The sequence below is a fragment of the Centruroides vittatus genome, unplaced genomic scaffold (genome assembly GCF_030686945.1).
Source record: "Centruroides vittatus isolate TY-2023 unplaced genomic scaffold, ASM3068694v2 contig_1832, whole genome shotgun sequence".
Classification (NCBI taxonomy): Eukaryota; Metazoa; Arthropoda; class Arachnida; order Scorpiones; family Buthidae; genus Centruroides; species Centruroides vittatus.
Genome location: NW_027121128.1, coordinates 736287 through 762915, shown reverse-complemented (window position 1 = coordinate 762915; position 26629 = coordinate 736287). Strand labels below are relative to the sequence as shown.

Genomic DNA, 26629 nt, shown 5'->3' with positions numbered 1-26629 from the left:
AAAAAATAAAGTGAATGACAATTTGTCCTTGATGAGGTGGGTTCCTAAAGCATACCAAGCTTTCTATTACCAGATCAAGGCAGATGACACTGTTGTTGATGTGGAAAACATTGATGAATAACATGGAGAAAAATAAAATAATGCAAACAAAAGTATTGAGTGGAAATATTTTCTAGTGGATAATAAGTGGAAGTATTTACTAGACGATATTTTTTGGTTTTTAATAAGCAATGCTGTGAGAATTGCAAAAATTCTTGCATAGTGTTGTTCCACATTACCTTGATCTGCACAATCTTTCTTGTGGGATTTTTTTTTATCAGACAGTTGTAATCTTTTCTGTTTTAAGCATGACAGCCACATCTAAAGGCAAAGTTCGGAGAGCAAAAATATTAATGCACATTTATTAATAAGATTTAATGATTTTTTCAAACATTCAAACTCAATTACTTCAGAAATGTGATTGAGGGTTAGCACTATATGTTCCCAAGGGCTTCAGTTTACTATTTTCATCAAATCAGAAACTGTTTATTAAAACTTAGGCCGCAACTCCACTAGTGCAAAAACGGCCGTAAAACTCCTCGCCGTAAAAGCTTTTAATCACGTGACCTATTTGCATTTGTGCCTGGATTGCGGTGGAGGTTCGGCTAGTGAAGCTTTTAAAGGCGACGGTACGATTACGGTTGTATACGTGATATATCAATATAAAGACAATGATTATATTCTACGAGTTTTTTCTGTACTATAATTATAACTGTAGTAAAAATAATATATTTACTTTCATATATTAACTTTTATTATTGTTCGTTAATTTTCGTCCGATGGCGATAATTATGTTTAATTAATTTTCTGAAGACAAAGTCCTTTCCGGAACATGGGACCACCATTTTTAAGTTCCAAACATTACACTTTTGGCGACTGACCTTTCCTTTTAGGCTACTGGCCGCCAAACAGTCCTTTAAAAACACAAACATATATCCAATTAAAAATATTAACATTTGTAAAGAAGCAGGAACTGGTAAAGTACGGACGTCTTCTATTCTCCATCATGCCTTCTTGGGGTTGGTTCGGCTTTTATCTACAACGAAATAGGCGCTGGTAAAATGTAGATGAGGAAAAGCTACCCCCTGGCGACGATATTTTAAAATTATGTTCGTTAATTTTCGTCCGATGGCGAATTTTATTATTGTATTATTAATATAATTTACAGCACTTATAAGCTTAGCTTTTTTACTATATACTCCTCTAAATGAAGGATTTTCCTTTGGCCGTCCATATCGCATGTTTTAGGCATTCATTATTATAATCGGGATACCTCTTGTCTTAGATACACAAATACTTTCGGATATTTTCGATAAATCTTTCCGGATCTATTCAAGTTCTTTTCCTAGTAGCCATGAGAGAATGTACACAAAAGCTCGTTTTTCGCCATTTTCGCACCGTGTTACAATGACCTAGAATTCACTGATTTCTGATTGGTGGATGGTACCGTTTTACAGCCGTATTCGCTTCAAAAGTTGAACACTGCTCAACTCGCTTTTACATTGGTTTTACGACCTGCTCAAGCGTAAAATATCATGGTCACGTGATTAAAAGCTTTTACGGCGAGGGGTTTTATGGCCGTTTTTACGCTAATGGAGTCGCAGCCTTAGACAATAAACATTTTTAAAATGTTCATGACAATTTCAATCAGTGCCATCTTCCTAATATAAACCAACTTTATAGTCTTAACTTAAATATAGTCTTTAAACTTTTAATAATTATGGAATACTCGTGGCTGAGTGTTATTTCTGCAGAACTCTAAGAAATAGCATTTAAACTGGCATTCAAACTGTTTTGAAAAGAGAACAAATCTTAACGATATGAAATTTGATGATTTTATAAATAAAATTTTTGTATTTAATTCTGAAAATAAGAATTCTATTAAATGTTATATAATATTTAAATTTAAACATTCTATTTTGAAAATTGTTTTAAAATTTAAATTATTAAATATATTCATTTGATTAGCTGAAGTCGAAGAATTTCAAGGCAGATTACGAGGATCTCGGCAAAGAGTTGCCGATCTAGAAAGGGAATTAGGAACTATATCAAGCTCGAGTCAACAGATGGAAAAGGTTATTTTAAAAGTATATGATAGCAATCTAAATTTTTGATTTTATGCTGAATATCTTTTAATTTTTTTTTAGAATAATAAAGAACTATCAAAAGAAGTAGACAGATTGAAAATGGAAGTATACAAATTAGGGTAAGCTTTTATTTTCAATCTTCACGACATCATTTTAGAAATTGACTGAGAGAACAGTGTTTAATTTGCACTTGCCATAACTATAGAAGTATATTTATTTTATATTTGAAATTAATTGGACTATACTATTCACCCCTCATTTTACAATAGTTAATGAGTTCGTTTTTTAATACAACGAAGCATCGAGAATCTAGATCGGACCAAAATCCGTAACTTCACTGTCGATGTTTTATTGGCTTGTGTTAATGTTCTAACATTCATTCAGAATTTGAAATTTTTAATTTTGAAATTAAGAACAGTTTTTTTTTTGTTTCAATAGAGTGATTCTGCAAATTATATTTTGAATTTTTGTAACTATTCCTATATTTCTTGTGAAATATTAACTTGAATTTAGAATGCTTAAAATGCTAATTCACACATGGACTTGAAAATCCAAATTGGGTCAGTTATAATTATTCCAGGTTTTCAGCACTCAACTGTATTTAATAGATTAAAAAATTCACGTTTGAGATATGTATAGATCAAAAACTACACTAAATTTAAATAATAAATTTTTGTTAATGATATTTATTAATTGGAAAATGTTAAAAATTCAAATGCCAGAATAGTGTTTAATATAAATTAATGTCAATTTAGTTTTAAGTCATAACTATATATTGAGAAACTATATCAATTGTGCAATTCTATGTTAAGCAAGCATTTTAATCATTGTTATATATTCGGTTGTTCAGAAAGTAATTTCGTTTTTTTCCATAGAAAAATAAATGCAATATTCTTATAATAAATAAATATTTTATTGAATTATATATTGACCATTTTGGTCAAAAACCTGTTGTCATTGTTTCTGGTAGTAGCATGATTTCACATTCATAAAAATTTTGATCGTTGTTTACAAAAAACTGATCCAAGTGATTTTTGACATTGTCATTTCAAGTAAATGTTTTACAGTTAAAAAAACTTTGTATAGACCAGAACAAGTAATAATCTGAGTGTGCCCAATCTGACGAATATGGTTGGTGTGATAACACATCCCATCTAAGCTATAACGGTTTCTGACGAGTTACCAAACTTGTGTGAAATTTGGCATTATCATGGTAAAACACTACACTTTGTTTGTTGATCAATTCTGGCCTTTTCTGTTTGATGATATTACTCAATTTGTTTACTCGATGGCAGTACACTTTCGAATCAATTGTTAAATTGTCTGGTAAAAGCTCAAAAAAAAAATTTCTTTAAAATCCCACCATAGAGAGCATCTCCCTTTAATAACATGTGGAACCCATATATCAAGCTTTGAAACGAAACCAATTCGTTTTAAGTAATAATAAACAGTTCAATTTAACAGATTTAATCTCTTAGTGATTTCACGTGTTGTTATACAGCAGATTGCTTCAATCAGTACCTTTATTTTGTTTTCATTGGCTTCAAATGGCCATCCAGAATGTGGTGTAACTTCGATATTAAAATTGCCAGAACGCAATTTTGTAAACCAGTTTTGGCACTGTCTTTCTCTCAACACATCTTCTCCAAACATGTACCACAATTTTTTTCTTGTTTGAACAGCATTTTGCTTTTTAGTTATAAAAAATCAAAATATGCCGAAAATGATGCTTTCGATTTTCCATATTTGATGGGTCACTGAAGAAAAATAATTGTACAGAATCAAACAAAATTTTTTACAAATAAGCCTTAAAATGTCAGCTGTTGAAGTATATAATGAAAATGTGGTTTAAAATCAAATTGGCTGATAAAAATACATCTAATTACTCTAGTAATAAAAAAACGAAATTACTTTCCGAACAATCCAATAAATGCTTATTTTAGTTTTGTGAATCATTGAGGTTAAGGGAATTGTTGACATTTCTGTCCTATAAATTCAGAATTAGATCTTTCTCAGTTACATGCATTGATGAAATTATTGTATATAATTAATTGAATAACAACAAACTCAAAATACTGATTTTGTTATTTTTTCCAGTAGTTTTGTATTTTATTAAAAAGTTTTCAGCACAAATGATGTAAAGATTCAGTGATTATTTGAAATAAAATGCTGTGTAGATTAATATGTTTCAAACATGTTATACATTATTGCAGCTTACAAAATTTTCATGCAATTTTTTAAATAATTTTTATGAAAACATTATCATATTGTATTGAATGCATTGATACAATCATTATTCTAGAATAATAATCAAATTATGCTCAACTTCTTTGTATTTTCATTTGTTTCATTCATTTTTTTCAGTTTAGTTATGACTATTGACAATTTAAATAAAATTTTCGATAAATGTCAGTTTATATTACTAATAACTTAAAAAATATTTATTATTATTAAAATTAATACTATTCATTTGATACTTGAATTTCTATTTATAATATAATAATTTATTTTAATTTTCCAGAAAAGTAAATGATGAACAAAAATTACAAATATCAGAGTTAACAGAAAAATTCAATAAAAAGGTTAGTTTTGTTAATTTAATATTTTAGATTAAATATTTTAGTTAATGAATAATTCAGAATGTTTTAATTAATTGTGTGAGTGTATATTTTATTTGGAATGACGGAATTTTTGCAGGAAGACATAAAAAAAAATTCAACTAGAAATATAGTTCAAAGCATTTTAGTTTAGTATTGTATGTATATATATTATACTATAAAAATATCAGTTTATTAGATAAGTTGTTTCTAATACATAACTTTTATCCATGCCATTAAAATGATATAGAAATTAGTATAATAAATTTACAATTTTTAATATCACCAATATATAAGACAGATTGCCTGATATGGACAAGTTGTAAGGTGTCGGCCTACCACTCTAGGAGATCCAGGAACACATATGAATATGAATTTTTCAAGGAGATAGTCCATATTGGATATGTCAGGCCCTGTCTGTCCTTTGCTGCTTGGCTGTTCTATTGTGCGCCTACTGAACCCATGATGGGCTTGATGAAAAGGCCCTCTTAATGCCCACATGATGGAAATAGATTTAAAAAAAAAAAAAAAAAAAAAATACTTAAGGACATCTAAGAAATTTAAATCAATGATTACCAAATCATTATTCATTAATCTTATATAATTTGTGATAAATATTAATTTAAGTTAACATATACTTTTGTTCATAATTTTTAATTACAATAGTAAACATCTTATAAAAATCAAAGTAAACCGAAAAATACTTATTACACAATGTTCTAAAAAACAAAAGAAGTTTCATAAAGTAAATTTGAAATAAAGAATTTTAATTGGATGATATGTATAATTTATAAACTTCAATAAGTAAAACCAAAAAATACAATAATGTTGAAAATAGATGTAAAGAAATGTAACAAATGTACTGTGAAAGCTAAAATAAATACTTGAATTTACATCTACATTGTTATCAAAATATTTATGTATTAAATACATGAATATACAAATGTATTTAATATATAAATTTTTTGATAACCATGACAATTGAAGGGATGAAAATCTAAAGGATCTATGTATCAAAGATGAAAAGTACAAATAAAACAAAATTTGAATTTAAAAAAAATATTCTTGTAACTTTTACTTATTCTTATTTGAGTTTTACACAAAAATAGACATATAATCAAGAGGTTTTGGTGCAAAACTTTTAACATAAAAATTACATAAAAAAAGAAATTTAAAGCTGGACTATTCTGAAATGTCTCATAATGGTATGTCTTATACAACATAAAGAGTTTAAATGCAAATAGGGCTATCCTTAAAAAGAATATTGAAGTAAGACTTCTGTTTTTGTAATTAACTTTCGTAGAATGGTTATTGTTTGGTAGGTATGAACAACATTTTCTTCATGTCCTCAAGTTTTTCCTTGGATATATAGTTCTTGGCTGCTTAAATGGGAAGGATCATATCCTTCAGTTGCAAGGGAATTTTCCTCTTTTTAAAGATATTAATGCATTAAATCCATATATGGTAGCTTGTTTTTCATTAATTTTATCAAGGATATGCTGAAATTTTCATTTTGTTTGTATTTAAGAATTCAATTGAAGTGTAATTAATATCTTTCAAATTGATCTCTTCTAAACTTAGTTTCAAATGAGTTTTTTCTTATAATTATATATAACATGCTTTTACATTTCTGAATTCAGGTGAAGGAAAGTCATATTACAGAACAAGAATTAACTGAAACAAGAAGTAAATTATCAATATCGGAACTGTATGTTCAGCAGCTTAGCAATTCTAATACTGAAGAAGGAAGTAGACAGCTTGAAGATTTACATCAAGAAAAATTAGAATTGGAGAAAAAATTATCAGAGGTAAATTTTTTTTTTTTAAATCATTATGCTTTTTTTATTTACTAATGATCAAATGACAAGGCTGATTAATTATTGGATTAGTTCTAATACAATAGTTAATCTAGTTTTATCATTTGATCATTAGAATGTTTTGGGCTTGGTTGTCCATATGCAGTTTTGATTTACTTATTTTTCTATATTATATTAAGATAGTAGGTAGAATAATGTACAGGGTAATTCAGAAAGAACACGATTTCAAATTTTTTTTATTTTTTAAAAATTAACAATGCAGGATGATAAGTAATACATGAATGTAAAGGGCAAATGTCTGAGTTTTAGATTATGAACAATAGATCGTACTAGTGTGTCGTTTATGAAGCTTTTTTGGAAAAGTGAAAACTGAACTTCTCCCTTTACATGCAAGAGGCTATGGAGGCAGCAAATTTCTCGCCCGACTTGTTTTTGGGGATGAGGTCACTTTCCACATTTCTGCTGCTTTAGAAACAGTTACTGATGACATAATGGATCCTGTTTGGCAGGAATTTGCATATCACCTTGACATTATACATGTGACTAAAGAAAGTCATATTGAACATTTGTAAAAAAAACTTAGACATTTATCCTTTACATTTGTGTATTACTTATAATTCTATGTTATTAATTTTTAAAAATGTAAGAGGTTCATTTGAGGTTACTTGTCTGCCTCAAAATGAAAGGTCGACTCCGCCATAGTACTGTTAATTTTCTCATGTGTGCGCAAAAGGACACTTTTATGCATTGTTAGATTAAGAATTTTCTTAAATTTTGTAAGTTTAAACTTACTTGTCCTGGCAGTTTTTATCAAATTATTAATTTTTGTTTAAAATCAAACTAGTATCAAAGATAAAAAAATGTATGTATTTATCAGACAAAATAAGAAACAGGATCTAGTTTCTAGTTTGGAAAAGACATAAAAATGTATGCACTGTTGATTTATATGAATATTTATTATTAACAAATCATCACTATTAACAGTTAAGAATTTATTTTTACCTAAAATTTACATTCATATCTATTCATATTTTTAATTTTAATGATTCTGAAATATATTTCTTTATAATAAATGTTATATGTTTTATTAAGTGGTATAAATCAGTTTACTATAATTAATTTCAAGTGATGTTGATTAAAAATCATGTCATTATAGACTAAGCACATTTCATTGATGAACCAAATAAAATTACAAACATCGTAGACACATTCATTCCAAATACATCTAACATGTACAAAATACTACATTAGGGGAGGACGGGGCAACTTCGGCATGTTAAGAATAAGTTATTTTGTGTAATAAATACTGCTTTAAACTGAAATAAAAGCATTGTTTATTGTCTACCAGAATGTAACCTTACCATAGAACTGGTTAAAATCAGTTTGGAAATAAAAATATTCATAATAATAACTTTATAAAAAGATAGCAATTGCTGAAATTGCTCTCATACCAGTGGCAACCTTGGCAAGAGTAATGGGGCAAGACGGCAGTTGTATAAATTTGTGTTATTAACAATGTATAAGTTGTATTTCTTTGTTTCAATAGTGAATTCCAAGTCCAAAAACCTATTCAATATTATAACAAAGAAATACAAGTTCAAAGGCATATTTAAGTAAAGAAAACGTAAACAAAAATTAATTTCAAAAAATTCAAACAGATAATAAATGAAAACATCCTAATGCAAGTTAAAAGCAGTTTAAATGAATTAGTGAACTCAAACAAACAACAGAAATGAAATATGCTTAACAGCAAATTGTTTATGCCCTACGCATATTGCAAATAAATTGAACCAACTCATTTTCCACCAAAAATGGGTAATTTTTGGTAAAGTTGATGGTTGCTCCGATTTGTGATTTTTTTTCCCCATTTCCCTCAATGAGTAGTTTTTTGCAAGATGTGTCACTCGTGGATGAAGCACTATCTGTGAGAAAATTTTACGAACTTCCTTGACTGCATTTGTGAAATGGAATAGTTCTCCCCTTTATTTTTTGACAAAAAAAAAAAAAAGATTGCAATTGTCAAATTTACACTTGTCCAGGTTCTCACAGAACTACTGCATGTATAGCTACAAATTTTTCTTTTATTGCATGTCTAAACAAAATATCCAGTATGCATATTTTACCTTGACAAATTTTTCAAATGATTATGCCATTTATAACTTTTTTCTATTATATTCTCTGATTGCTTGAAGATCTATAACATATGATTTAAAAACATCACTCGTTTATCCTAGTCTTAATTTATGAGCAAAGAGAAAACTACTTTAATGATCAATATATATTTATATACTTACTCATATTAGTAAAATTTAACGTATATATTTTTATTTTCTAAAGAACAAAGAATCATTGCAAAAATTATCAGTTGAAAGGGACCAAATGTCGGAACAGTATCAAACATACATTCAACAACTTAGCCAACAAGTAACATCTCTAAAAGATGAAGTAAGTACTTTCTAATATGATTGGCTAAAATGTGAGAATAATGTTAATAGATATTATAAAATCTCTAATGTATGCATATTTCAAAAATAAATATAAACTAATACACTGAATTATTCTTCAATTTAGCTGAAAGAATATATTAATGAAAGAGAAAAACATTTTAAAGAAAGGGCTGAACTTCAAGAAGAAATTAATAGATTACAGCAAAAAGAAAGTAATTTGAATTTTATTATTATTAAAAATATGTATTTTGATATAAAATATTAATGTAAAGTGAAATAAATAGTTAACAGTTCAATATATTTTATATACAGATATTTACATTTTATTTAAAAATTCAGCTTGTAATTTGAATTGATAATGGTGTTTAAAGTTTCAATTTCCAACATTTATATTATCACTAGACTTATTCAGAAAAATATATTATGTTATTCCAATTATAAAAAAAATAATACAAATTTCCTGTTTTGTACACACACACACACACACACACACACACACACACACACACACACACACAAGGGTCATTTTATAAGTATGGTAAAAAAGCAAGTTAAACACAGATTTTTGGAAAAAAATCAATTTTATTTTTCAATGTAGTCTTCATTGAGGGCTATATACTTGGTCCAGTGAATTTCCAATTTTTTAATTCCATTGGAAAAGCAGCTTTTATCAAGGTCTGCAAAATATGCATTGATGACTGCAGTGACATTTTTATTCTATGAGAACTTCTTTCTACCAAGCTAAATTCTTAAGTTTGGAAACAGGAAGAAGTGAGATGGGGCCAAGTCTGGAGACTTGGCTGACCCCATCTTACTTCTTCCTAGACAGGGGGATGATGAATCAATTCAAAGCATAATTTGTACAATTTTGCTATTGCAACTGTTGATTTGTGGGACGGTGCATTGTCTTGGTGAAAGAGCACTTTTTTGTGCACCAATCTTGTTTGTTTTTGTTTCAGATTTTTTTCAAATGGTCTAATAATGTTGCATAATAGGCTCTTGTTATTGTTTTACCCTTCTCCAAGTAATCATCCATGATGATTCCTTGGGAATTCCCCAAAAAAACAGTGGCTGTCAACTTGCCAGCCGACAAAACAGCTTTTGTCTTTTTTGGTGCACTTTCACTATTTGTTGTCCACTGCTTTGACTCTGGTATACAGTGGTGAATCCACGTTTCATCCACAGTCACAAATTGATGCAAAAAGTCCTGCGGATTTTGGTTAAACATTGCCAAACACTGAGTTGAAATGTCCTTTGGCATAGGTCCCAGTTAACAATCCTGGCATCCATTGTGCGCACAACTTTTTCATCTGCAATTTTTCATGCAGGACATTGTGCACTCATTCAGTTGAGATACTTATGTCGTGTGGCAGAAAAGTAATGGGACAAATTTTTTTTGCAACAATTTTATTTTATTTTTATATATTAACGTTATCCCCTTTGAAGTAGTTCCCTTGGGCAGCTATACGTCGGTGGAGGTGTTGTTGCCAATCTTCGTTGCAGTGCTGGAAGGCATCAACTCGAATCACCTGCAGCAATGTGGTTATGCTCCTTCGGATGTTACCAACAGTACCAAGATGTCTTTTCAAATGGGTTTTGATCTTGGGGAACAGAAAAAAGTCACACAGATTGAGATCAGGTGACAGGGGGCCTGGAGAACCACAGGGATTTCTTTTTCTGTCAAAAACTGGTTGATGGAGATGGTCGTGTGACAGGAGGAGTTGTCATGGTCGAGCATACAAGTGTCCGCAATGTCCCATCTGATTTGAAGCACTCAATGTTAATCAATGGTCTGACCTCACAAGAGCCCTCAATCATTCCACATTTTTTGCAGTTCTTGATGTTGACTGCCTCCCTGAGCAAGGTTTGTCTTCTACTGCTTCTAGGCCCTCCAAAAAATGCTTTGTGCCATCGAAAAACTTGTGCATGATAAGGAATGTTTCCATATACTTGTTGCAACTTTTCATAGGGCATCCTCACAGGTTCACCAAGCTTAATACAAAATTTGATGGCACAACATTGCTCCAAATTTTGCTATTCCGTTTTCCATAAATCATTACAAAAACAAAACTCCACTTATCACACACTCTAGGATCGCCTAGTTACTGCACGAGGTTGAAACTGTTACTGAGCATCTAGGAGGGACTGACATACAAGCTGCGTGAAAGAGAAGTCTGCAGTTTTGCCAGATCACTCACAGTGATGTCAATCTCATTACTTTTCTGCCACACCACGTATAGTCTTGGCAATTTCACATACTTTTTATGCGGTGGTCTTCCATGATGATACCATGGATTTTTTCAATAATTTCTGTCATGGTTACCTCAGCTTGGATGTCCAGAGTGCACTTCATTTTCAGTGCATGTTCGACCATGTTTAAACTTGTTTATTCAGAAATAAACAGTCTTCAATGCTGGAATAAACAAAAATAGCTACTGGAAAATAACTATTAAAAACAAAAAACCTTGATAATTCCAGCAAAAAATATTTAATAAAAACGTTTTCGACTGTTTTAAACAGCCTTCATCAGTTAAAACGAACTTAAAAACAAAAGAATGCAGAAAAAGAACTCAAGCAAATATTTAAAATTCAAATTAATTCCAAAGTAAAAATGCCGTTCTGAATAAGAAATTAACAAATTGCGCATGCGCAATATATTGCAGTGAGAATAAAAATAAAAAATAAAACAAATAACAAAATATTGCCGCAAAAACTTGTCTATTACAAGAAAAAACGTTATGTACTGCGGTAAAACGATCTCCAAGCCGTGGACAAAGCATCAGCGTCTCTATGGTTAATACAACCGGTGTTAACATGGGCTTTGTAGATTTCTAGTTTTTCTAAATATTTCAGCATTTGTTTGTTGGTCGTGGCCTTAATGATAGACGCTTTATCCCAATAAATGTCAACATCTTGATGTTTAGCGAAAGCTGCTAGCACAGTAGTATCCAAGCTTTTATTAATGGAGTATCTATGCTCCTTAAGCCTCTGTTTTAAATGCCTCATGGTTGCGCCAACGTATACCAGATCCGAATTAAACCGACGATCCTTTAAAGGTATAGAATATACCCCTGTTTTATAACTATGGTTTTCTTTTTTCTTGTCATTTCTTAATAATCGATATATTGTAGGATTACGTCGATACAACAATCTTAAGTTGTTATTTTTGGCCACTTTCTTAATCATCGTGTGTAAGAAAGGAAAATAATTGAGAATCACTTTTCTCCCTTGATTCATAGGAGGAAGCTGCCGATTTTTTGTCCTCTGAAACCTGTCGATAAGTCCATCAATCTCCTTACTCCGATACCCATGTTGTAATGCTGTAGCACGAATGTAACTTAGTTCCTTATAGGTGTCAATAACACTGGTGCAATGCGTGTAAGCACGCTTGATCCAGGCATGGAACGCTGCGTATTTAAAATTCATCGGATCGACAGAATTTTTTGGTATAATAATGGGCTGATAGGTGGGTTTTCTATAAATGTCAGTCCATATTTGACCCTCCTTGCATGTGATTGAAAGATCAAGGAAATTTACGTTAAAAGCACTCTCTTGGTCTAGCGCTAAGGTCAAACCATATGGGTTTTTGTTGATTTCGTGCAGGAAATGCGGAGCGCTACAATCATTTTTCCAAAGGATGAAAACATCATCTACATATCTTGTATATAAAACAATCTGATGTTGAAAGATGGGTATGACCTTGCTTTCCAAACGCCGTAATACAAGTTCACATAAAATAGAGGACATAGGGCTCCCCATAGGCACCCCTCTTTCTTGCAAATATGTATCATCTTCAAATTCGAAAAACGACGTGTAACATATTAAATCTGCAAGTTCCAAAATGCTGGTATGGTATTTCGCTGCATTATCTATATTAGCAAAAAGAAAGTCCCTCAGTTCACAAAAACACGGTGGTAGTCTTATAGATGGAAACAAGGACTTAAAATCCATCACTGTCATATATTCGTTATTCTTGAGTGTAATGCTGTTGAGCTTTTCAACTAGTTGTACTGCGTTTTGTATAGCAAAGGGGTATTCTTGAATCTTCGGCTGGATAAACTTGACAAGCTGCTTCTCAAGGGCAAATGTAGGGGACCCGCATTTCTCTATTACCGGGCGTATTTGGCAATTAGGCTTGTGCGTCTTACCAAAAGCGAAAATTCTAGGCGTTTTTGGAGCCTGTAACACTGAGTTATGCAACCGCAAAATACGAGCCAATGGGGTTAACGAGAATTTCTTGACTCTTTGTTGCAGCGATTCCATGTATTTGTCGGGAGCATGTTGACATTCGGTGGTTCTGATGTAATCAAGTAATTTATGGTTGTAGGAATCACGCTTAATAAGGACCACACCTTTAGACTTATCCGCTTTAATAAGTACTACATCATTCATTTGTAGCCATTGCCTTGACCTTTCAATGCAGTTGTGGAATCGTCTTGCTTCCAAGTTAGAATTTCTTTCATTTGCGGATCTAAACCTTGTTTTCCATCTGATGTAATCTTGTCTGGTAGGATTCATGTCCTTAATAATTAATTCAATATTTGGAATAACTTTCTCTGGCCTCGGTACAGTAGCAGGAGCAAACAGTGGGCCATACTTCAGAGCTTCAAAAAGACACTTCGGAGGAGTAATATTATCCCAAGGCGTTATAAATGTGTTTTTTATCAAGCGAGGTTTGATGTTCTGCCCACGTAATAACCATTTAAGTTTTTTGACATAGCCACATTTTAAGTTTCTTTCGACGGAATACGTTAAGTTGACCACCCTGCTGTTGACATCCTTTAGAAGCAACGGGTCTTGCTCGTAAATGCGATCCTCCAACTGAATAAGCTCACGCAATAAGGCATAATACCGTCTTCTAGAAGACCTGATGGCTTTGTTATGGCAAAGATATTTTAGTTTTGATAACAAAGACTCACATCCTACGGGGAGACGTATCCGATGAATGGAATTCGGGAAAACATCATTTAAACGGCATTGCGACAGGAATTCAAATTTTCCCTTTGCTTTGCATAGCTTGACAACAATTCTTCTATATATCTTGGCCGGCGTAGCCATACAATGCAATAAACAAAAATAGCTACTGGAAAATACAAGATTGTTTTATATACAAGATATGTAGATGATGTTTTCATCCTTTGGAAAAATGATTGTAGCGCTCCGCATTTCCTGCACGAAATCAACAAAAACCCATATGGTTTGACCTTAGCGCTAGACCAAGAGAGTGCTTTTAACGTAAATTTCCTTGATCTTTCAATCACATGCAAGGAGAGTCAAATATGGACTGACATTTATAGAAAACCCACCTATCAGCCCATTATTATACCAAAAAATTCTGTCGATCCGATGAATTTTAAATACGCAGCGTTCCATGCCTGGATCAAGCGTGCTTACACGCATTGCACCAGTGTTATTGACACCTATAAGGAACTAAGTTACATTTGTGCTACAGCATTACAACATGGGTATCGGAGTAAGGAGATTGATGGACTTATCGACAGGTTTCAGAGGACAAAAAATCGGCAGCTTCCTCCTATGAATCAAGGGAGAAAAGTGATTCTCAATTATTTTCCTTTCTTACACACGATGATTAAGAAAGTGGCCAAAAATAACAACTTAAGATTGTTGTATCGACGTAATCCTACAATATATCGATTATTAAGAAATGACAAGAAAAAAGAAAACCATAGTTATAAAACAGGGGTATATTCTATACCTTTAAAAGATCGTCGGTTTAATTCGGATCTGGTATACGTTGGCGCAACCATGAGGCATTTAAAACAGTGGCTTAAGGAGCATAGATACTCCATTAATAAAAGCTTGGATACTACTGTGCTAGCAGCTTTCGCTAAATATCAAGATGTTGACATTTATTGGGATAAAGCGTCTATCATTAAGGCCACGACCAACAAACAAATGCTGAAATATTTAGAAAAACTAGAAATCTACAAAGCCCATGTTAACACCGGTTGTATTAACCATAGAGACGCTGATGCTTTGTCCATGGCTTGGAGATCGTTTTACCGCAGTACATAACGTTTTTTCTTGTAATAGACAAGTTTTTGCGGCAATATTTTGTTATTTGTTTTATTTTTTATTTTTATTCTCACTGCAATATATTGCGCATGCGCAATTTGTTAATTTCTTATTCAGAACGGCATTTTTACTTTGGAATTAATTTGAATTTTAAATATTTGCTTGAGTTCTTTTTCTGCATTCTTTTGTTTTTAAGTTCGTTTTAACTGATGAAGGCTGTTTAAAACAGTCGAAAACGTTTTTATTAAATATTTTTTGCTGGAATTATCAAGGTTTTTTGTTTTTAATCTTCAATGCTGGTGTAGAGCCCCCATAAACTTCATCCAACTCTATTTTGATCTGGGCAGCTGTCCACTTCTTTAAATAAAAATGTTTTATCACTGCATGGAACTCGTTTTTTTCCATTTTTGTGGGAACTGCTACAATGCTTGCTTCAAATGTCTGTAAAATATGAAAAATGCTTTGCTTCTGGCTGAAATTTGACCTGAGATAGTTTGAAAAATGACAGTTACAAGCTGTGACATCACCAAATGAATTGTGGCACCATCTCATTAAAATTTACCAAACCTATAAAACATATAACTTATATCAATTTTAAATAAATTAATGAAACATGATGTGTTAAAAATAAAAAGAAAAATTTTCCAAGTACAGTCAAACCTGTTTTTATGCGGGGGATAGGGACCGCATTAAAAAAGACGCATTAAAAAAAATAGCACGAAACTTCACGAATGGCTGTAAAAAAATAGTTTTCGCAACACAATTAAAAAATATTTTTTTTATGCGGTCAACAGGGACCGCATAAAAAAAGTCTCACATAGAAAATAACTCAAAACTGTACGAAATAGAATTTATTGACAACAGATGTCAGCACTTGACTGCATTGTCTGGTCTATCGTCTGTTTACATATTTTTGTCCAGGTGGTGTTTTGTTGACTTAAAAAGTAAATTATTTCATTTTTCGCATATTCATGCAATAATATTACTATAATAAGTGCATTTATGCTATAATAAGTTTATTTAGCTATAATAAGTCAACGTGAGACATGACGAATCGCACGAGACTAGTCGCCAACTATACCGCACAAATAAAAAATCGCACAAAAATCCGCATAAATTAAAAATTCGCATTAAAAAAATCGCGCACATAAAAAGAGCGCATAAAAACAGGTTTGACTGTATTTACTACATTTGAATTTCATTGTGATTATTGTTAAATTTCATTATTATTTCAGACGATCAAAAATGATCATTATAGCATTGGAATATAAAGAAATACTTACAATAAAGTGATAAGTTTAACAAATTTGATACTTCTAGTTAGAGTTTGATGGTAAATTTAACTAGTAGAGTAATTACTATCTATGCTAAGAAAATGAATAATCATGCTGTGTCTAGAATATGAAAGGAATTTTTTATATTTTCTAAACACAATACTTATCTCTGTAATAATAACTTTTTGTTATTGATTAATTATCTATACTCATAAAACTTAATAATTTGATTAATATTTTGCACTTCTGTATTAATTTATTGACTTAGAAGGAAACATTGGATGTTATTTAACTGCATTGTGATTATAAGATCAGATTTCTATATACATATTGAAATTTTAAAAAAATAAGTCAGGCACTTGAACAAGGAATTAATGAATCAATGTTATTGTAAGTAATGAGAATGTCCATTAAACTTAGATCCAGAATTTATTCCAATATTAGAATAACTTTAAATTTAATAATTTTTATGGATAATCTCATTACTTTTAATATGAAATTGAAGTAAAGATTTATTAAAAATAATACAGTATTACAAATAATTTTGGAGATAAGTTTCATTCAGAGAATATTAAAATTGTAAGAAATGAGATTTGTTAAACAGAAATTTTTTAATAATAATGATACACTTCTTTCTAATGTAACAAATTAGATGTTTACTACTTTCAAGAATATAATAAAATACAACATAGAAATCAACATCAAATTTATTCTGTTAAGATGTTTATTTTACAAATATTAAATTGCTTATAAGATAATAAATTTTTCTGATATTATTCAGTTATTACATTAAAATTTGTAATTTATCGGGATAAAAATTATTTTAAACCAGTTATTTAGCATTAGAATAATACAGTTTTTGAATAAACAAGAATATTTAATTATTTAAATAAAATATGATAATTTTAAGCTTATTAAAATTTGAGAATAATTTCTTCGTAGCTTATTTATAGTTATAAAAATTTTAATTCAAAGGTGCCATTATTGAGAACGGTGTAAACAAAAATCTTCAAAAACAGATAGAAGAATTAGAAAGTATGCAACAGAAAATGAAGCAGGATTATGATACACAGGTAAGGAACATAATTTTTTCAAATTACTTATTATTGAATGAATTTTCTCTGTTTCTAAATGATATAAATGACATAAATTATTACTTTTAGGTAAATGATAATGCACAAATGAGTAAAATTATTGAAGAGAAAGAGATTAGGATAGAAGAATTGGAGAATTCACTTAGAAGGATTGAAGAAAATGAAATTGATAAAGAGAAATTATTAGACACGATGCAAAGCGATAAAATTGCAGCTAGCCGTGCCGTGGCTCAAAACTGCGAATTAAAAAAACAGCTAGAGGAACTTCATACAGGATTTGTAAAAATGGTTGGTTTGCTTTTATTAAATATAATTTGGTTTTCTGTATGCATACAAATATGCATACATGTTCGAATATAACAGAATTGTGAACAGAATAACAGAAAACATTTTTTATCTCAAGAATGTTTTTATTATACATATACGCTGGTGGCACAGTGTAATAAACATTGATAGAATATGGATCTGCATACAGCATGAATAGCCTGTGGACCCAGTTTATTGTCTAGTTTTTTCCACTAAATATACACAGCTTTAATTAACTGTTAGTGCTTTGGTATGAAAAAGCTAGAACAAAATGGAGTAGTAGGTGTCTGTATAGGTTGAACAGTAAGTCGATAAACAGTGGTATCTGTGTGATATAGGTTTTTCATGCACATGGAAGAGAGTTCCTCCTTACAATGCAGCGTTATGTACAATGTTGAATTTTTTCAACCTCAAGAGACTGCATTATGTCTAATCATCAGTATATAAATTACCGTATTTTACGGACTATAAGACGCACCTGAATTTTGGAGGCAATTTTTCAAAGAAAAAAGTGCGTCTTATAGTCCGTAAAATACGGTAATCACTTCTGTATAAAGTGATTAATTTATATACTGATGTAACAATGTAAAATTATTCAACTATATTTTATTGAAATTATTTTTTAAATTATAAAAATGGCTGTTGAATATTTTTCCATCAGAAATGTTGGTTTTTTTCTCTCAAATTTACAAGATGACAATTATCTGTTAATTTCAAAATCATTAATAGATTTGATTTAGATAAGTTTAAATGAAAATGTTAATTGAATCAAAACACTAATTTATTACTGATCATATATTTGTAAATTCTCGACTCATTATTAACTAGTTCTTCTTTTAACAAATATTTTCTGTTTTACACAGAGTCATGACAAATTAGAATTAACCGAGAAACTTGATAGAGAACATCACATTACAAAAGAATTGGGTGAAAGATTAAGCCAGCAAGAAGAAGAATTACAAGAACTGAAAGATCAAGTAAATATTAATAAATGTTTCATGTATTTTTTGTATATAATAGGTCTACTTAAGATAATATAAATATATTTAAGATATATTTTATGATAAGTAATGTAGAGAAAACTTTAGTATGAAAAATTTGTTATTTACTTTTAATAGTACCCAATGATTTTCAATATAATCTATCATTATGAAAATGGGAACTAATAAAGGAAGTATCAAAAAAATGAATCAAACTCCTAAGGAACTTATTTGAAATATTACTTCGTATATTAAATTTCAATACTGATTTCCTGTCCTGGGATGGTCTAAATTTTGTTCAAGTGTTCAAATTCAAAAATGATTGACTTCTAAATGAAGAATGCTAAGGTGTTTGAACATGTGCTTAAAATTATATCATATGGTCATGAATAATTTGCTAGTAATACTGTGCTGTATTACAATAATTGCAGAGGGAACAAAAATGTTATCTTGTCTAGCAGAGAAGAAAAATATTTGCATATTGTAAGTTAAATAGTTAATTTCAATATTCAAATGAATGTTGCTAACAACTGTGACAAAATATGCCTTGCCGGAAGCAGTTGGTTGAGTTAAGGCAGAAAATTCTTCAGAAGTGCCAAAATAATACTGGCATTTGGCAAATTGACTGGGAATTGTGTATAAGTGAATTAACAGTGCATTTCTTAACGAAACACTGTCAGAAAACAGGAAATTTGATACATGGACACAGCAGGTGACTGTGCACAATCACTTGATGATAAGATCATCTGTTACATTGAACAGTGCAATACTACTGACCTTGAACAGTAATGGAGGCTTTATACATATACAGGTAACCCCCGTACAACACTGCACTACTATAGCACGGATTCACTCTAACATGGTTCAAGAATTGGGAACATCCCCGTATAACACGGTGTTTTTATAGCACGGATTCACTCTAACACGGTTCGAGAATTGGGTAAAACCCTCATACAACGTGAAATGTAATAAAAACTATTAAAAGCGAACTTTATCTAATTTGAAATTAGGGAAATCCCCCGTACAACAGTTTAACCCCTTCGTACCCGCTTAATAAACATGATAAAGCTTTTAAGTACGTGCGTACTATCAGATTTCCTGCATAATTTTCGTGAACTATTAGTACTCAAGTACAGTATGTAAATTTTCTTTTCCCGCCTTCTATCAATACACGTGGTCCTTCTCGAAACTTGCTTCAGTGTTGCCAGATCTTGATGCTTCTGATTGCGTCAAGATTCTGATAAATTAAATAACACCAAAAGCAGATGTGTCAAGATCTGCTTTTGGTGTTGTTTAATTTATATTAATATGTATCACTTAAGAAAATTTTAACAAAGATATTTATCTTAATTATGAAAAGATAATAGAATGGTTTTTAATTTTTGGAACCTAATCCACCCTTTTTGTATTAGTTCTTTGTTTTGCATAACACGGCAATTTTTTGGAACAACTCCTGTGTTATATGGGGGTTACCTGTATATACATAAGGATAATTATAAAATCTCTAAGCTATATTTTATATATATATACATACATGTATATATATATACGATGGACCCCTGATATAACGTGCATGTTGGGTGGGAAACAACAACTGCGTTATAAGGTGAACCGCGTTATACCGAGCGACACAATAAATTTACTCAGAACAATTTGAGCTATATACTGAAACATCCCATCAACTACTTACATATTATGTATTTTAATAATAAAAATCAATTTATTTATTAAGTGTTTTAATAAAATTCACATAACATAGTTATACATCTTAATACATACATACTGTATATGTATTATTTTATTTACATACATAATGTAGGCTTGAAAATACAGTACTGTATGTAAAAACAAACACTATCTATAACTTGACTAAAATCTATGTACTCGACATCATTTCAATTACAAAACATCACTTAAAAAAGTGAGTAATTTTTGTTTGTTTGCTTTTTGATAACTTCTGTGTCATTTCCCTTTTGAAAGATGCTAATTGTAACAATCTGACACTGTAAATATTTTCTTGTGATTCAGCCCATTTTATAACAGTTTCCATGGCTGTTATTGCTTCTTTGGTTGTTGGCGGTATATCAGTATTGGAAATTGTGAACTGTTTGGAAAATTCTGCAGTGCCTTCAATATCACTAGACTTTGCTTCACCAGAAATGAAAATTTAAAAGATGCCATGTTGTTTTTGCCAACACCACAACCAACCGTCAGAAGCCTTAAAATCTCCTGCTTTTAAGCTTACATGGAATTTTTCAGCCTGCAACTTTAAAGCGGTTCCAGATACGGGAATAAATTCACTTTTTTTTTGTACAAACCATGCATAGAGGCAATTGTCAACATTTTGATTTTTTCCAAGTCTTGTTTTTTTTGAGTAAGCCCAGCATCTTTGTCAAGCTTATCAACAAATGATTTTGGTTTTGTCTCCTCTGCCATCCAACCTCTTACAGTTCCTTCAGGTATGCTGTATTCTCTTCTTATGTTTGCTTTCGAAACTCCACTCTTTACTTTAGCAATAATGTCAAGCTTTTCTTTCACACTGTAAGCTTTTCTTTTACTCATCATGCATACAATAATTAAACACTATTCAAAATACGTGCAGGAACTCAATATGTACACAATTATTCAATACGCAGTAACAATAAAATGTGCTACTCACTAACGCTGCATGGACCTGTATAAACGTGTTTGAGCTTATCGCATTGCAAACATTGCCCGTGCTATAACCGAGTGTGCGATATAGTGAGCAGCGCTATAACGAAAGTCCATTGTATGTATATATACGGGGGCTATTTTTTAAATAAGGTTCGTTTGTGAATGATAATGACGCTCATTTGTAGCAGTGTGCATGAGCATCTGCTTTCAGCATGCTTTGCGCGTGTTTAGATGCCATTTTCAGCCGTATCATCTGTCTGTGTGCTGAGCTGTAAAAGTTTATAATGTTTAAGAAAATTGAGTCGCCCGCCGACTATAAGATACGATCTGTTATTCGATTTCAGCACGAAAGATCATGGTAACTGTCTTTTGGGCCAGGGACTTCGTTAGTGGATTTTATGCCAAGAGGCACAACAATCAATTCTGATGCTTATTGTGTGACCTTGAGAAAACTCCACCATGCCATACAAGACAAGCAGCGTGGTTTAATGTTTTCCGGCGACAGGCGGCAGATTTCTTTGAAGTCAGAATTTAAAAAATTTTTGAGCGGTATGACAAATGTTTGACAAAAATGGAAATTATGTAGAAAAGAAGATAAAAGTATGTAGAATATGGGAAAAAATATATTTTAACAATATTTACAGTATTTTTCTTCTTATCAAAAACGGACCTCATTTAAAAAATACCCTTCGTATATATATTGAATGACTCGCACCCTCAATTACAAAATTGAGTTTTAGTAAAATATTTTAAATTTTCAGCTTCTAGAAAAAGAACATCAATTAAGGATAGTAGAAGAGAAAGCCACAAAAGAAATTTATCAGCAAAGCCAAATTACTGATCGAATGAGACATTATGAAGCTCAAGGGCAGCTCACAGAAATGCTACAGCAAGAACTTTCACAAGCACAAGTATGTATTTTATATCTTATACATTAAATTTTATTAAAATTCTAGAATATCTATGTTTATACAAATGTGTGTAAAATTAAATAAACAATTAAATATATATTTTTTTAGTGATAAATTTACTACACTACTTTTTGGATTTCATTTATTGAACATGCTTGTTCAAACTAATTATATTTTCATAAAATTAGATGTAAAAAAATATTAAGAAATTTATAGTACAATTTTAAATTTATTCATATCAAGTAATAATACTCTTAATATTTTAAATAGTATTTTTTATAAGATTGTGATATAATGTTGCTAAATCTAGTGTAATTTTATACAGACTGTTTTTTAGAAATTATTTATTGATAAAAAAAGAACAGTTTTTCATTGGAGATTTGGAAAAGGAGAGAGAGAAAATGAGAAATAATGAGAATTTATCATAATTAATTTGAACAATAAGTGTATTGAAAATTAAGTAAAGATCATTAGAAATTGCTGATATCAGTTTTAAGAACTTAACAGTTTATCAAACTTAAAAAATTCAAATTTTGAGAAAGCAAATGAAAGATTTGTTCTTATTTTATCAAATACAGTGGGTGATCAGTTAATGAACAGTTTGGACTGCAAATAAACCAATGAACACTTTTGCAAAAGATTTTTTTGTTCAGATAACGAACACCTGACAGAACACACACAAGAAGTGACACTGCATTTAAGATTTGTAAAACTATATTTTATTGGAATCTATGAATGGTTTATGGAATGAGACTTTCACAGTTGTATACATAACCTTTTTGCACTAGTCTCTTTCTGTTTTCTGAATTTTTTATTTTAAAAAACTGATAATATTATGGATCCTAAAAAGAGTGGAGTGTCAAGAATCTCTGTTCACTACATAAACTAAGCAAGAGATAATAGCCAAGGTAGAGAGTGGGCAGATGTCTGATGTTCGTAGGCAGTATGGCTTCAGCAGGTCTATAGTAGATACGATCTTATCTAAGAAAGATATAATCAAAAAGACTCAAGCAGATAAAGGAGTAACAAAAATCACGTCTGAGAAACAAAAGTGTGTCATCCATGAAAAAATGGAGATATTGTCTTTAGTTCATTATTACATATAAATAAACATACAGTAGAGAGTCGTTTATCCGAATCAATTGGGGACTGGGGTTGTTCGGATAACTGATTTTTTGGATAACCGATCATGCATGAAAAAATATATAACCTGTCCGATGTTGAAATTTTTCTCGTGTGTTGCTTCGTGTTGAATTTTCGTTGATTTTAAGCCTAACGAAAATTTTTATAATAATAATCGAGACTATTGTATCGTTAAAAATTATTTCTTTATTTTGTACAAACAAAATAAATATATTAAAAATATAAAAACATAAAAATTATACTTTAGAAGTAAATCTAGTATCAAAAAAGTTCGATTCAGCACGTCCGACTGGAAAGCATTCAGATAACTGGTGTTCGGATAAACGACTCTCTACTGTAGTAAGAAATTATATAATATTTTTATTTTTTGGGGGGTCTCCAGAATGAATTAATCAAATTCTTGTAAAAATCTGTGGTAAATTGATAATTGGTTAACGAACAATTCAGGTAGCAAAAACATTCTTTGAATGGATTATGTTCATTAACTGATCAACCACTGTATAATTTTGTCCTGTTTCTTATGTTTAATGATTGAAATTTTTAGAACACACATTACAAAATGTGTAATTGTTATTAAAATAATGATGGAAAAATATATCATGCCAATTTATTAATAGATTTTTTGATTTTTCTATTAAAATAATTATTGTAAATAATTAAGTACAATGCACAATTATTAATACATAATATATCAGACCAGTTTTTAATCAATTCTATACAGTGATAAATTTCAGTGACTTTTCAGTTCTGTTTTGTATTAGAAAATTTAATTCAATTTAGAATGCTGAATTATTCTGGTAACTTCTGGCATTTTTTAAAACTACAGATGTTTTTTATTGTATTTTGAAAAGTTTTAATTTAATTTAAAATTTTATATTTTAAGGAAAGAATCAATGCCCTAATGAATCAGAACACAGAATTGAGAATGAATTTGGCCAGGCAGGCAGAAATTGCAGTGTCTAGTGATATACTAGATGAGAGGGAATCTTCAAAGAGAAATGATTTAGTAAGTTAACTTGATTATAGTGATATATATATATATAACTGTAATAAAAATTTTATATATATTTATTTTATTAGGTTGCATCACTTTCTGCTTCAGTTAGACAGTTAGAAATGGAGAGAAATCAGCTATTGCATCAGTTAGAAGAGCAACAAAATATAAAAACAAACTTAAAAGCACAAATGAGAGAAATTAAGGACCATCAAATAAATCAAGGTATGTAATAACACCACTCTTAACCTGATTTAATTAATTAATGCCAAACAATCGATCATGTATGATCTGTATATTTATATCTAAAATGAATAGTTCTTGAAGTAAAGATTGGATGGCGGTTTGGGTAGTGTAATTTGCAATGAATCTGCATGGTAAGTAGAAGTTGTGGGTTTAAGTTTTGCTCTGGCCTGATTTAATTTAGAAATTTCTAGAAATAATGAAAATTAATTTATTGTAATTATAAACATTAATATAAGACAGTAGCATATCTGCCTACCTGTAGTCAAATTAATTATTAACATAACACAAAAATAGCCCAATGATTCGGCAATTGTTTGGCATTAAACCAAGGTATATTATTTATTGTTTTGGGTAGCAAATTTTTGAAACTTTAGACAATTCATATCTATTCAGAAGTGTTTTTTCATATATTTTAAATATTTATTGTTTTTGTTCAATTTTAATTATATGAGAATTAATTTATAACAAAATCTTTTAAGTTACTAAGCAGTTATATATTTATACAGTATGTATAAATGTCTCTAAATAGACAAAAATCAAATTACATATTCTGATAAATAATGTGCTATAAGCTAGTCATTTCTATAATTAAGGTTTGTGTAACAGAATTATCTGAAATAAATATTTTATGTATAATCATAAACATATAAATTTTTTGTCTGTATTAAAATGTGTAAGGAGCTAAATTGAACAGTAAAGAATATTTTTCCAATCTTATGATTGCACATATCCAAAAATATGTTAGGATTAAGATTTTAAAAAATTCTTAATTTTTAAGAATATTTAAGTCATTTCTGATAGGCCAGACTGTAAAAGTTTACATTTAATATGAAGCTAAAATTAGCAATATTTGCTGGATATAATCATTCACTTTTATAAATGCCTTTTGGATCAGAATTCTCATTGATCCCTTTTCAGTAAAGGTACAATCTGTGACTGAGCCTACACCAATATTTCGGACTTTTCAAAATCAATCACAGTAACCTTAGGTTTCTGTGATTGATTTTGAAGAACTTTACTGAAGAGGGATCAACAAGAATTTCAATCTGAAATGCATTTAAATAAAATATCAGAATTAATCATCATCTGAGCAATTCTTAAACTTGGGTGAATGTTGGATTCAATGGACATAAAATTTCAGTTTATTCATTCAAAAAATCCCTTTTAAGTGGATATAAAAGTTTATTTTTAAAATGTTCTAACATTTGCTATAAATTTTTTTCTTTCCTGCTATTGGCTGCAATTAGAATTAAGTTATTCAGCTTCATATTATATTGTAGAAGTTCAGTTAAATTATTTATTCATCAGAGAAGAAGCTGGCAAGCTTTGTAACTGATCTTTTATAATCATATCAATTAACTCAAATTTATTCAAATTATAAATTCTATTATTTACACCACAAAAGAGACTTGAATTACTTGTGACTAAGAAGCAATCTTTATCCATTGATAAAACAATTTGTTTGTTTCTGATAAAGTTTTAATGAGATTAATGATCCTGTTACTATACCTGTGTGTTAGTTTGGTATTGTTTACTACATCTTACAATATGGCTGATTTAATTCAGCAAATACAAAATTTTTATTGATACTTACCAAAGTTTTAAACTTAATTATTTCAATTTTTCACTTCAATTTAATAAATATATTAGGAATATTGGATAATGTTTAAAGAATTCATTTGAAGCAAGTTTGTTTATTAATTACTTTGAGTTTCCTTCTTGTTTAAATGTTATCTTGTTCATATAAGATATTAATCTTAGAACAAACATACAAAAATTATTTCTGTTATAGGTACAAATAATGAGAATATATCAATGGAAGACTATCAGCATATGAAAAATGCTATGAAACAGTTAGAGGTAAATTTTTTTGATATGCTGTCAATATTACAAATTAAAAAATATTAATTCTTAATGGAGATAGAGGAGTTACTCATTATATTTGTATTTGAATTTTAAAGATAAGATTATGATTCAAAAGTGCTGTGATACTTTAAGCAAAT

General features: G+C 30.0%; 2 protein-coding genes across 3 annotated transcripts in view; one reads left to right on the top strand and one right to left on the bottom strand.

Annotated features, from left to right (window-relative positions):
* LOC136969961 (transmembrane protein 268) overlaps positions 1–26629 on the bottom strand; it is a 364695-nt gene that overhangs the window by 261786 nt on the left and 76280 nt on the right. The window lies entirely within an intron of this gene.
* Positions 1–26629, top strand: part of LOC136969955 (golgin subfamily A member 2-like) — a 77017-nt gene that overhangs the window by 47078 nt on the left and 3310 nt on the right. For both annotated transcript variants that reach the window (XM_067264301.1, XM_067264300.1), the window contains exons 7-19: positions 2008–2114; positions 2187–2245; positions 4648–4708; positions 6364–6531; positions 8878–8985; positions 9112–9199; positions 17273–17370; positions 17461–17679; positions 18561–18674; positions 22094–22243; positions 24270–24392; positions 24467–24605; positions 26419–26486. In XM_067264301.1, coding sequence (XP_067120402.1) covers positions 2008–2114; positions 2187–2245; positions 4648–4708; positions 6364–6531; positions 8878–8985; positions 9112–9199; positions 17273–17370; positions 17461–17679; positions 18561–18674; positions 22094–22243; positions 24270–24392; positions 24467–24605; positions 26419–26486 — 1502 coding nt within the window. The remainder of the gene's footprint in view (positions 1–2007; positions 2115–2186; positions 2246–4647; positions 4709–6363; positions 6532–8877; positions 8986–9111; positions 9200–17272; positions 17371–17460; positions 17680–18560; positions 18675–22093; positions 22244–24269; positions 24393–24466; positions 24606–26418; positions 26487–26629) is intronic.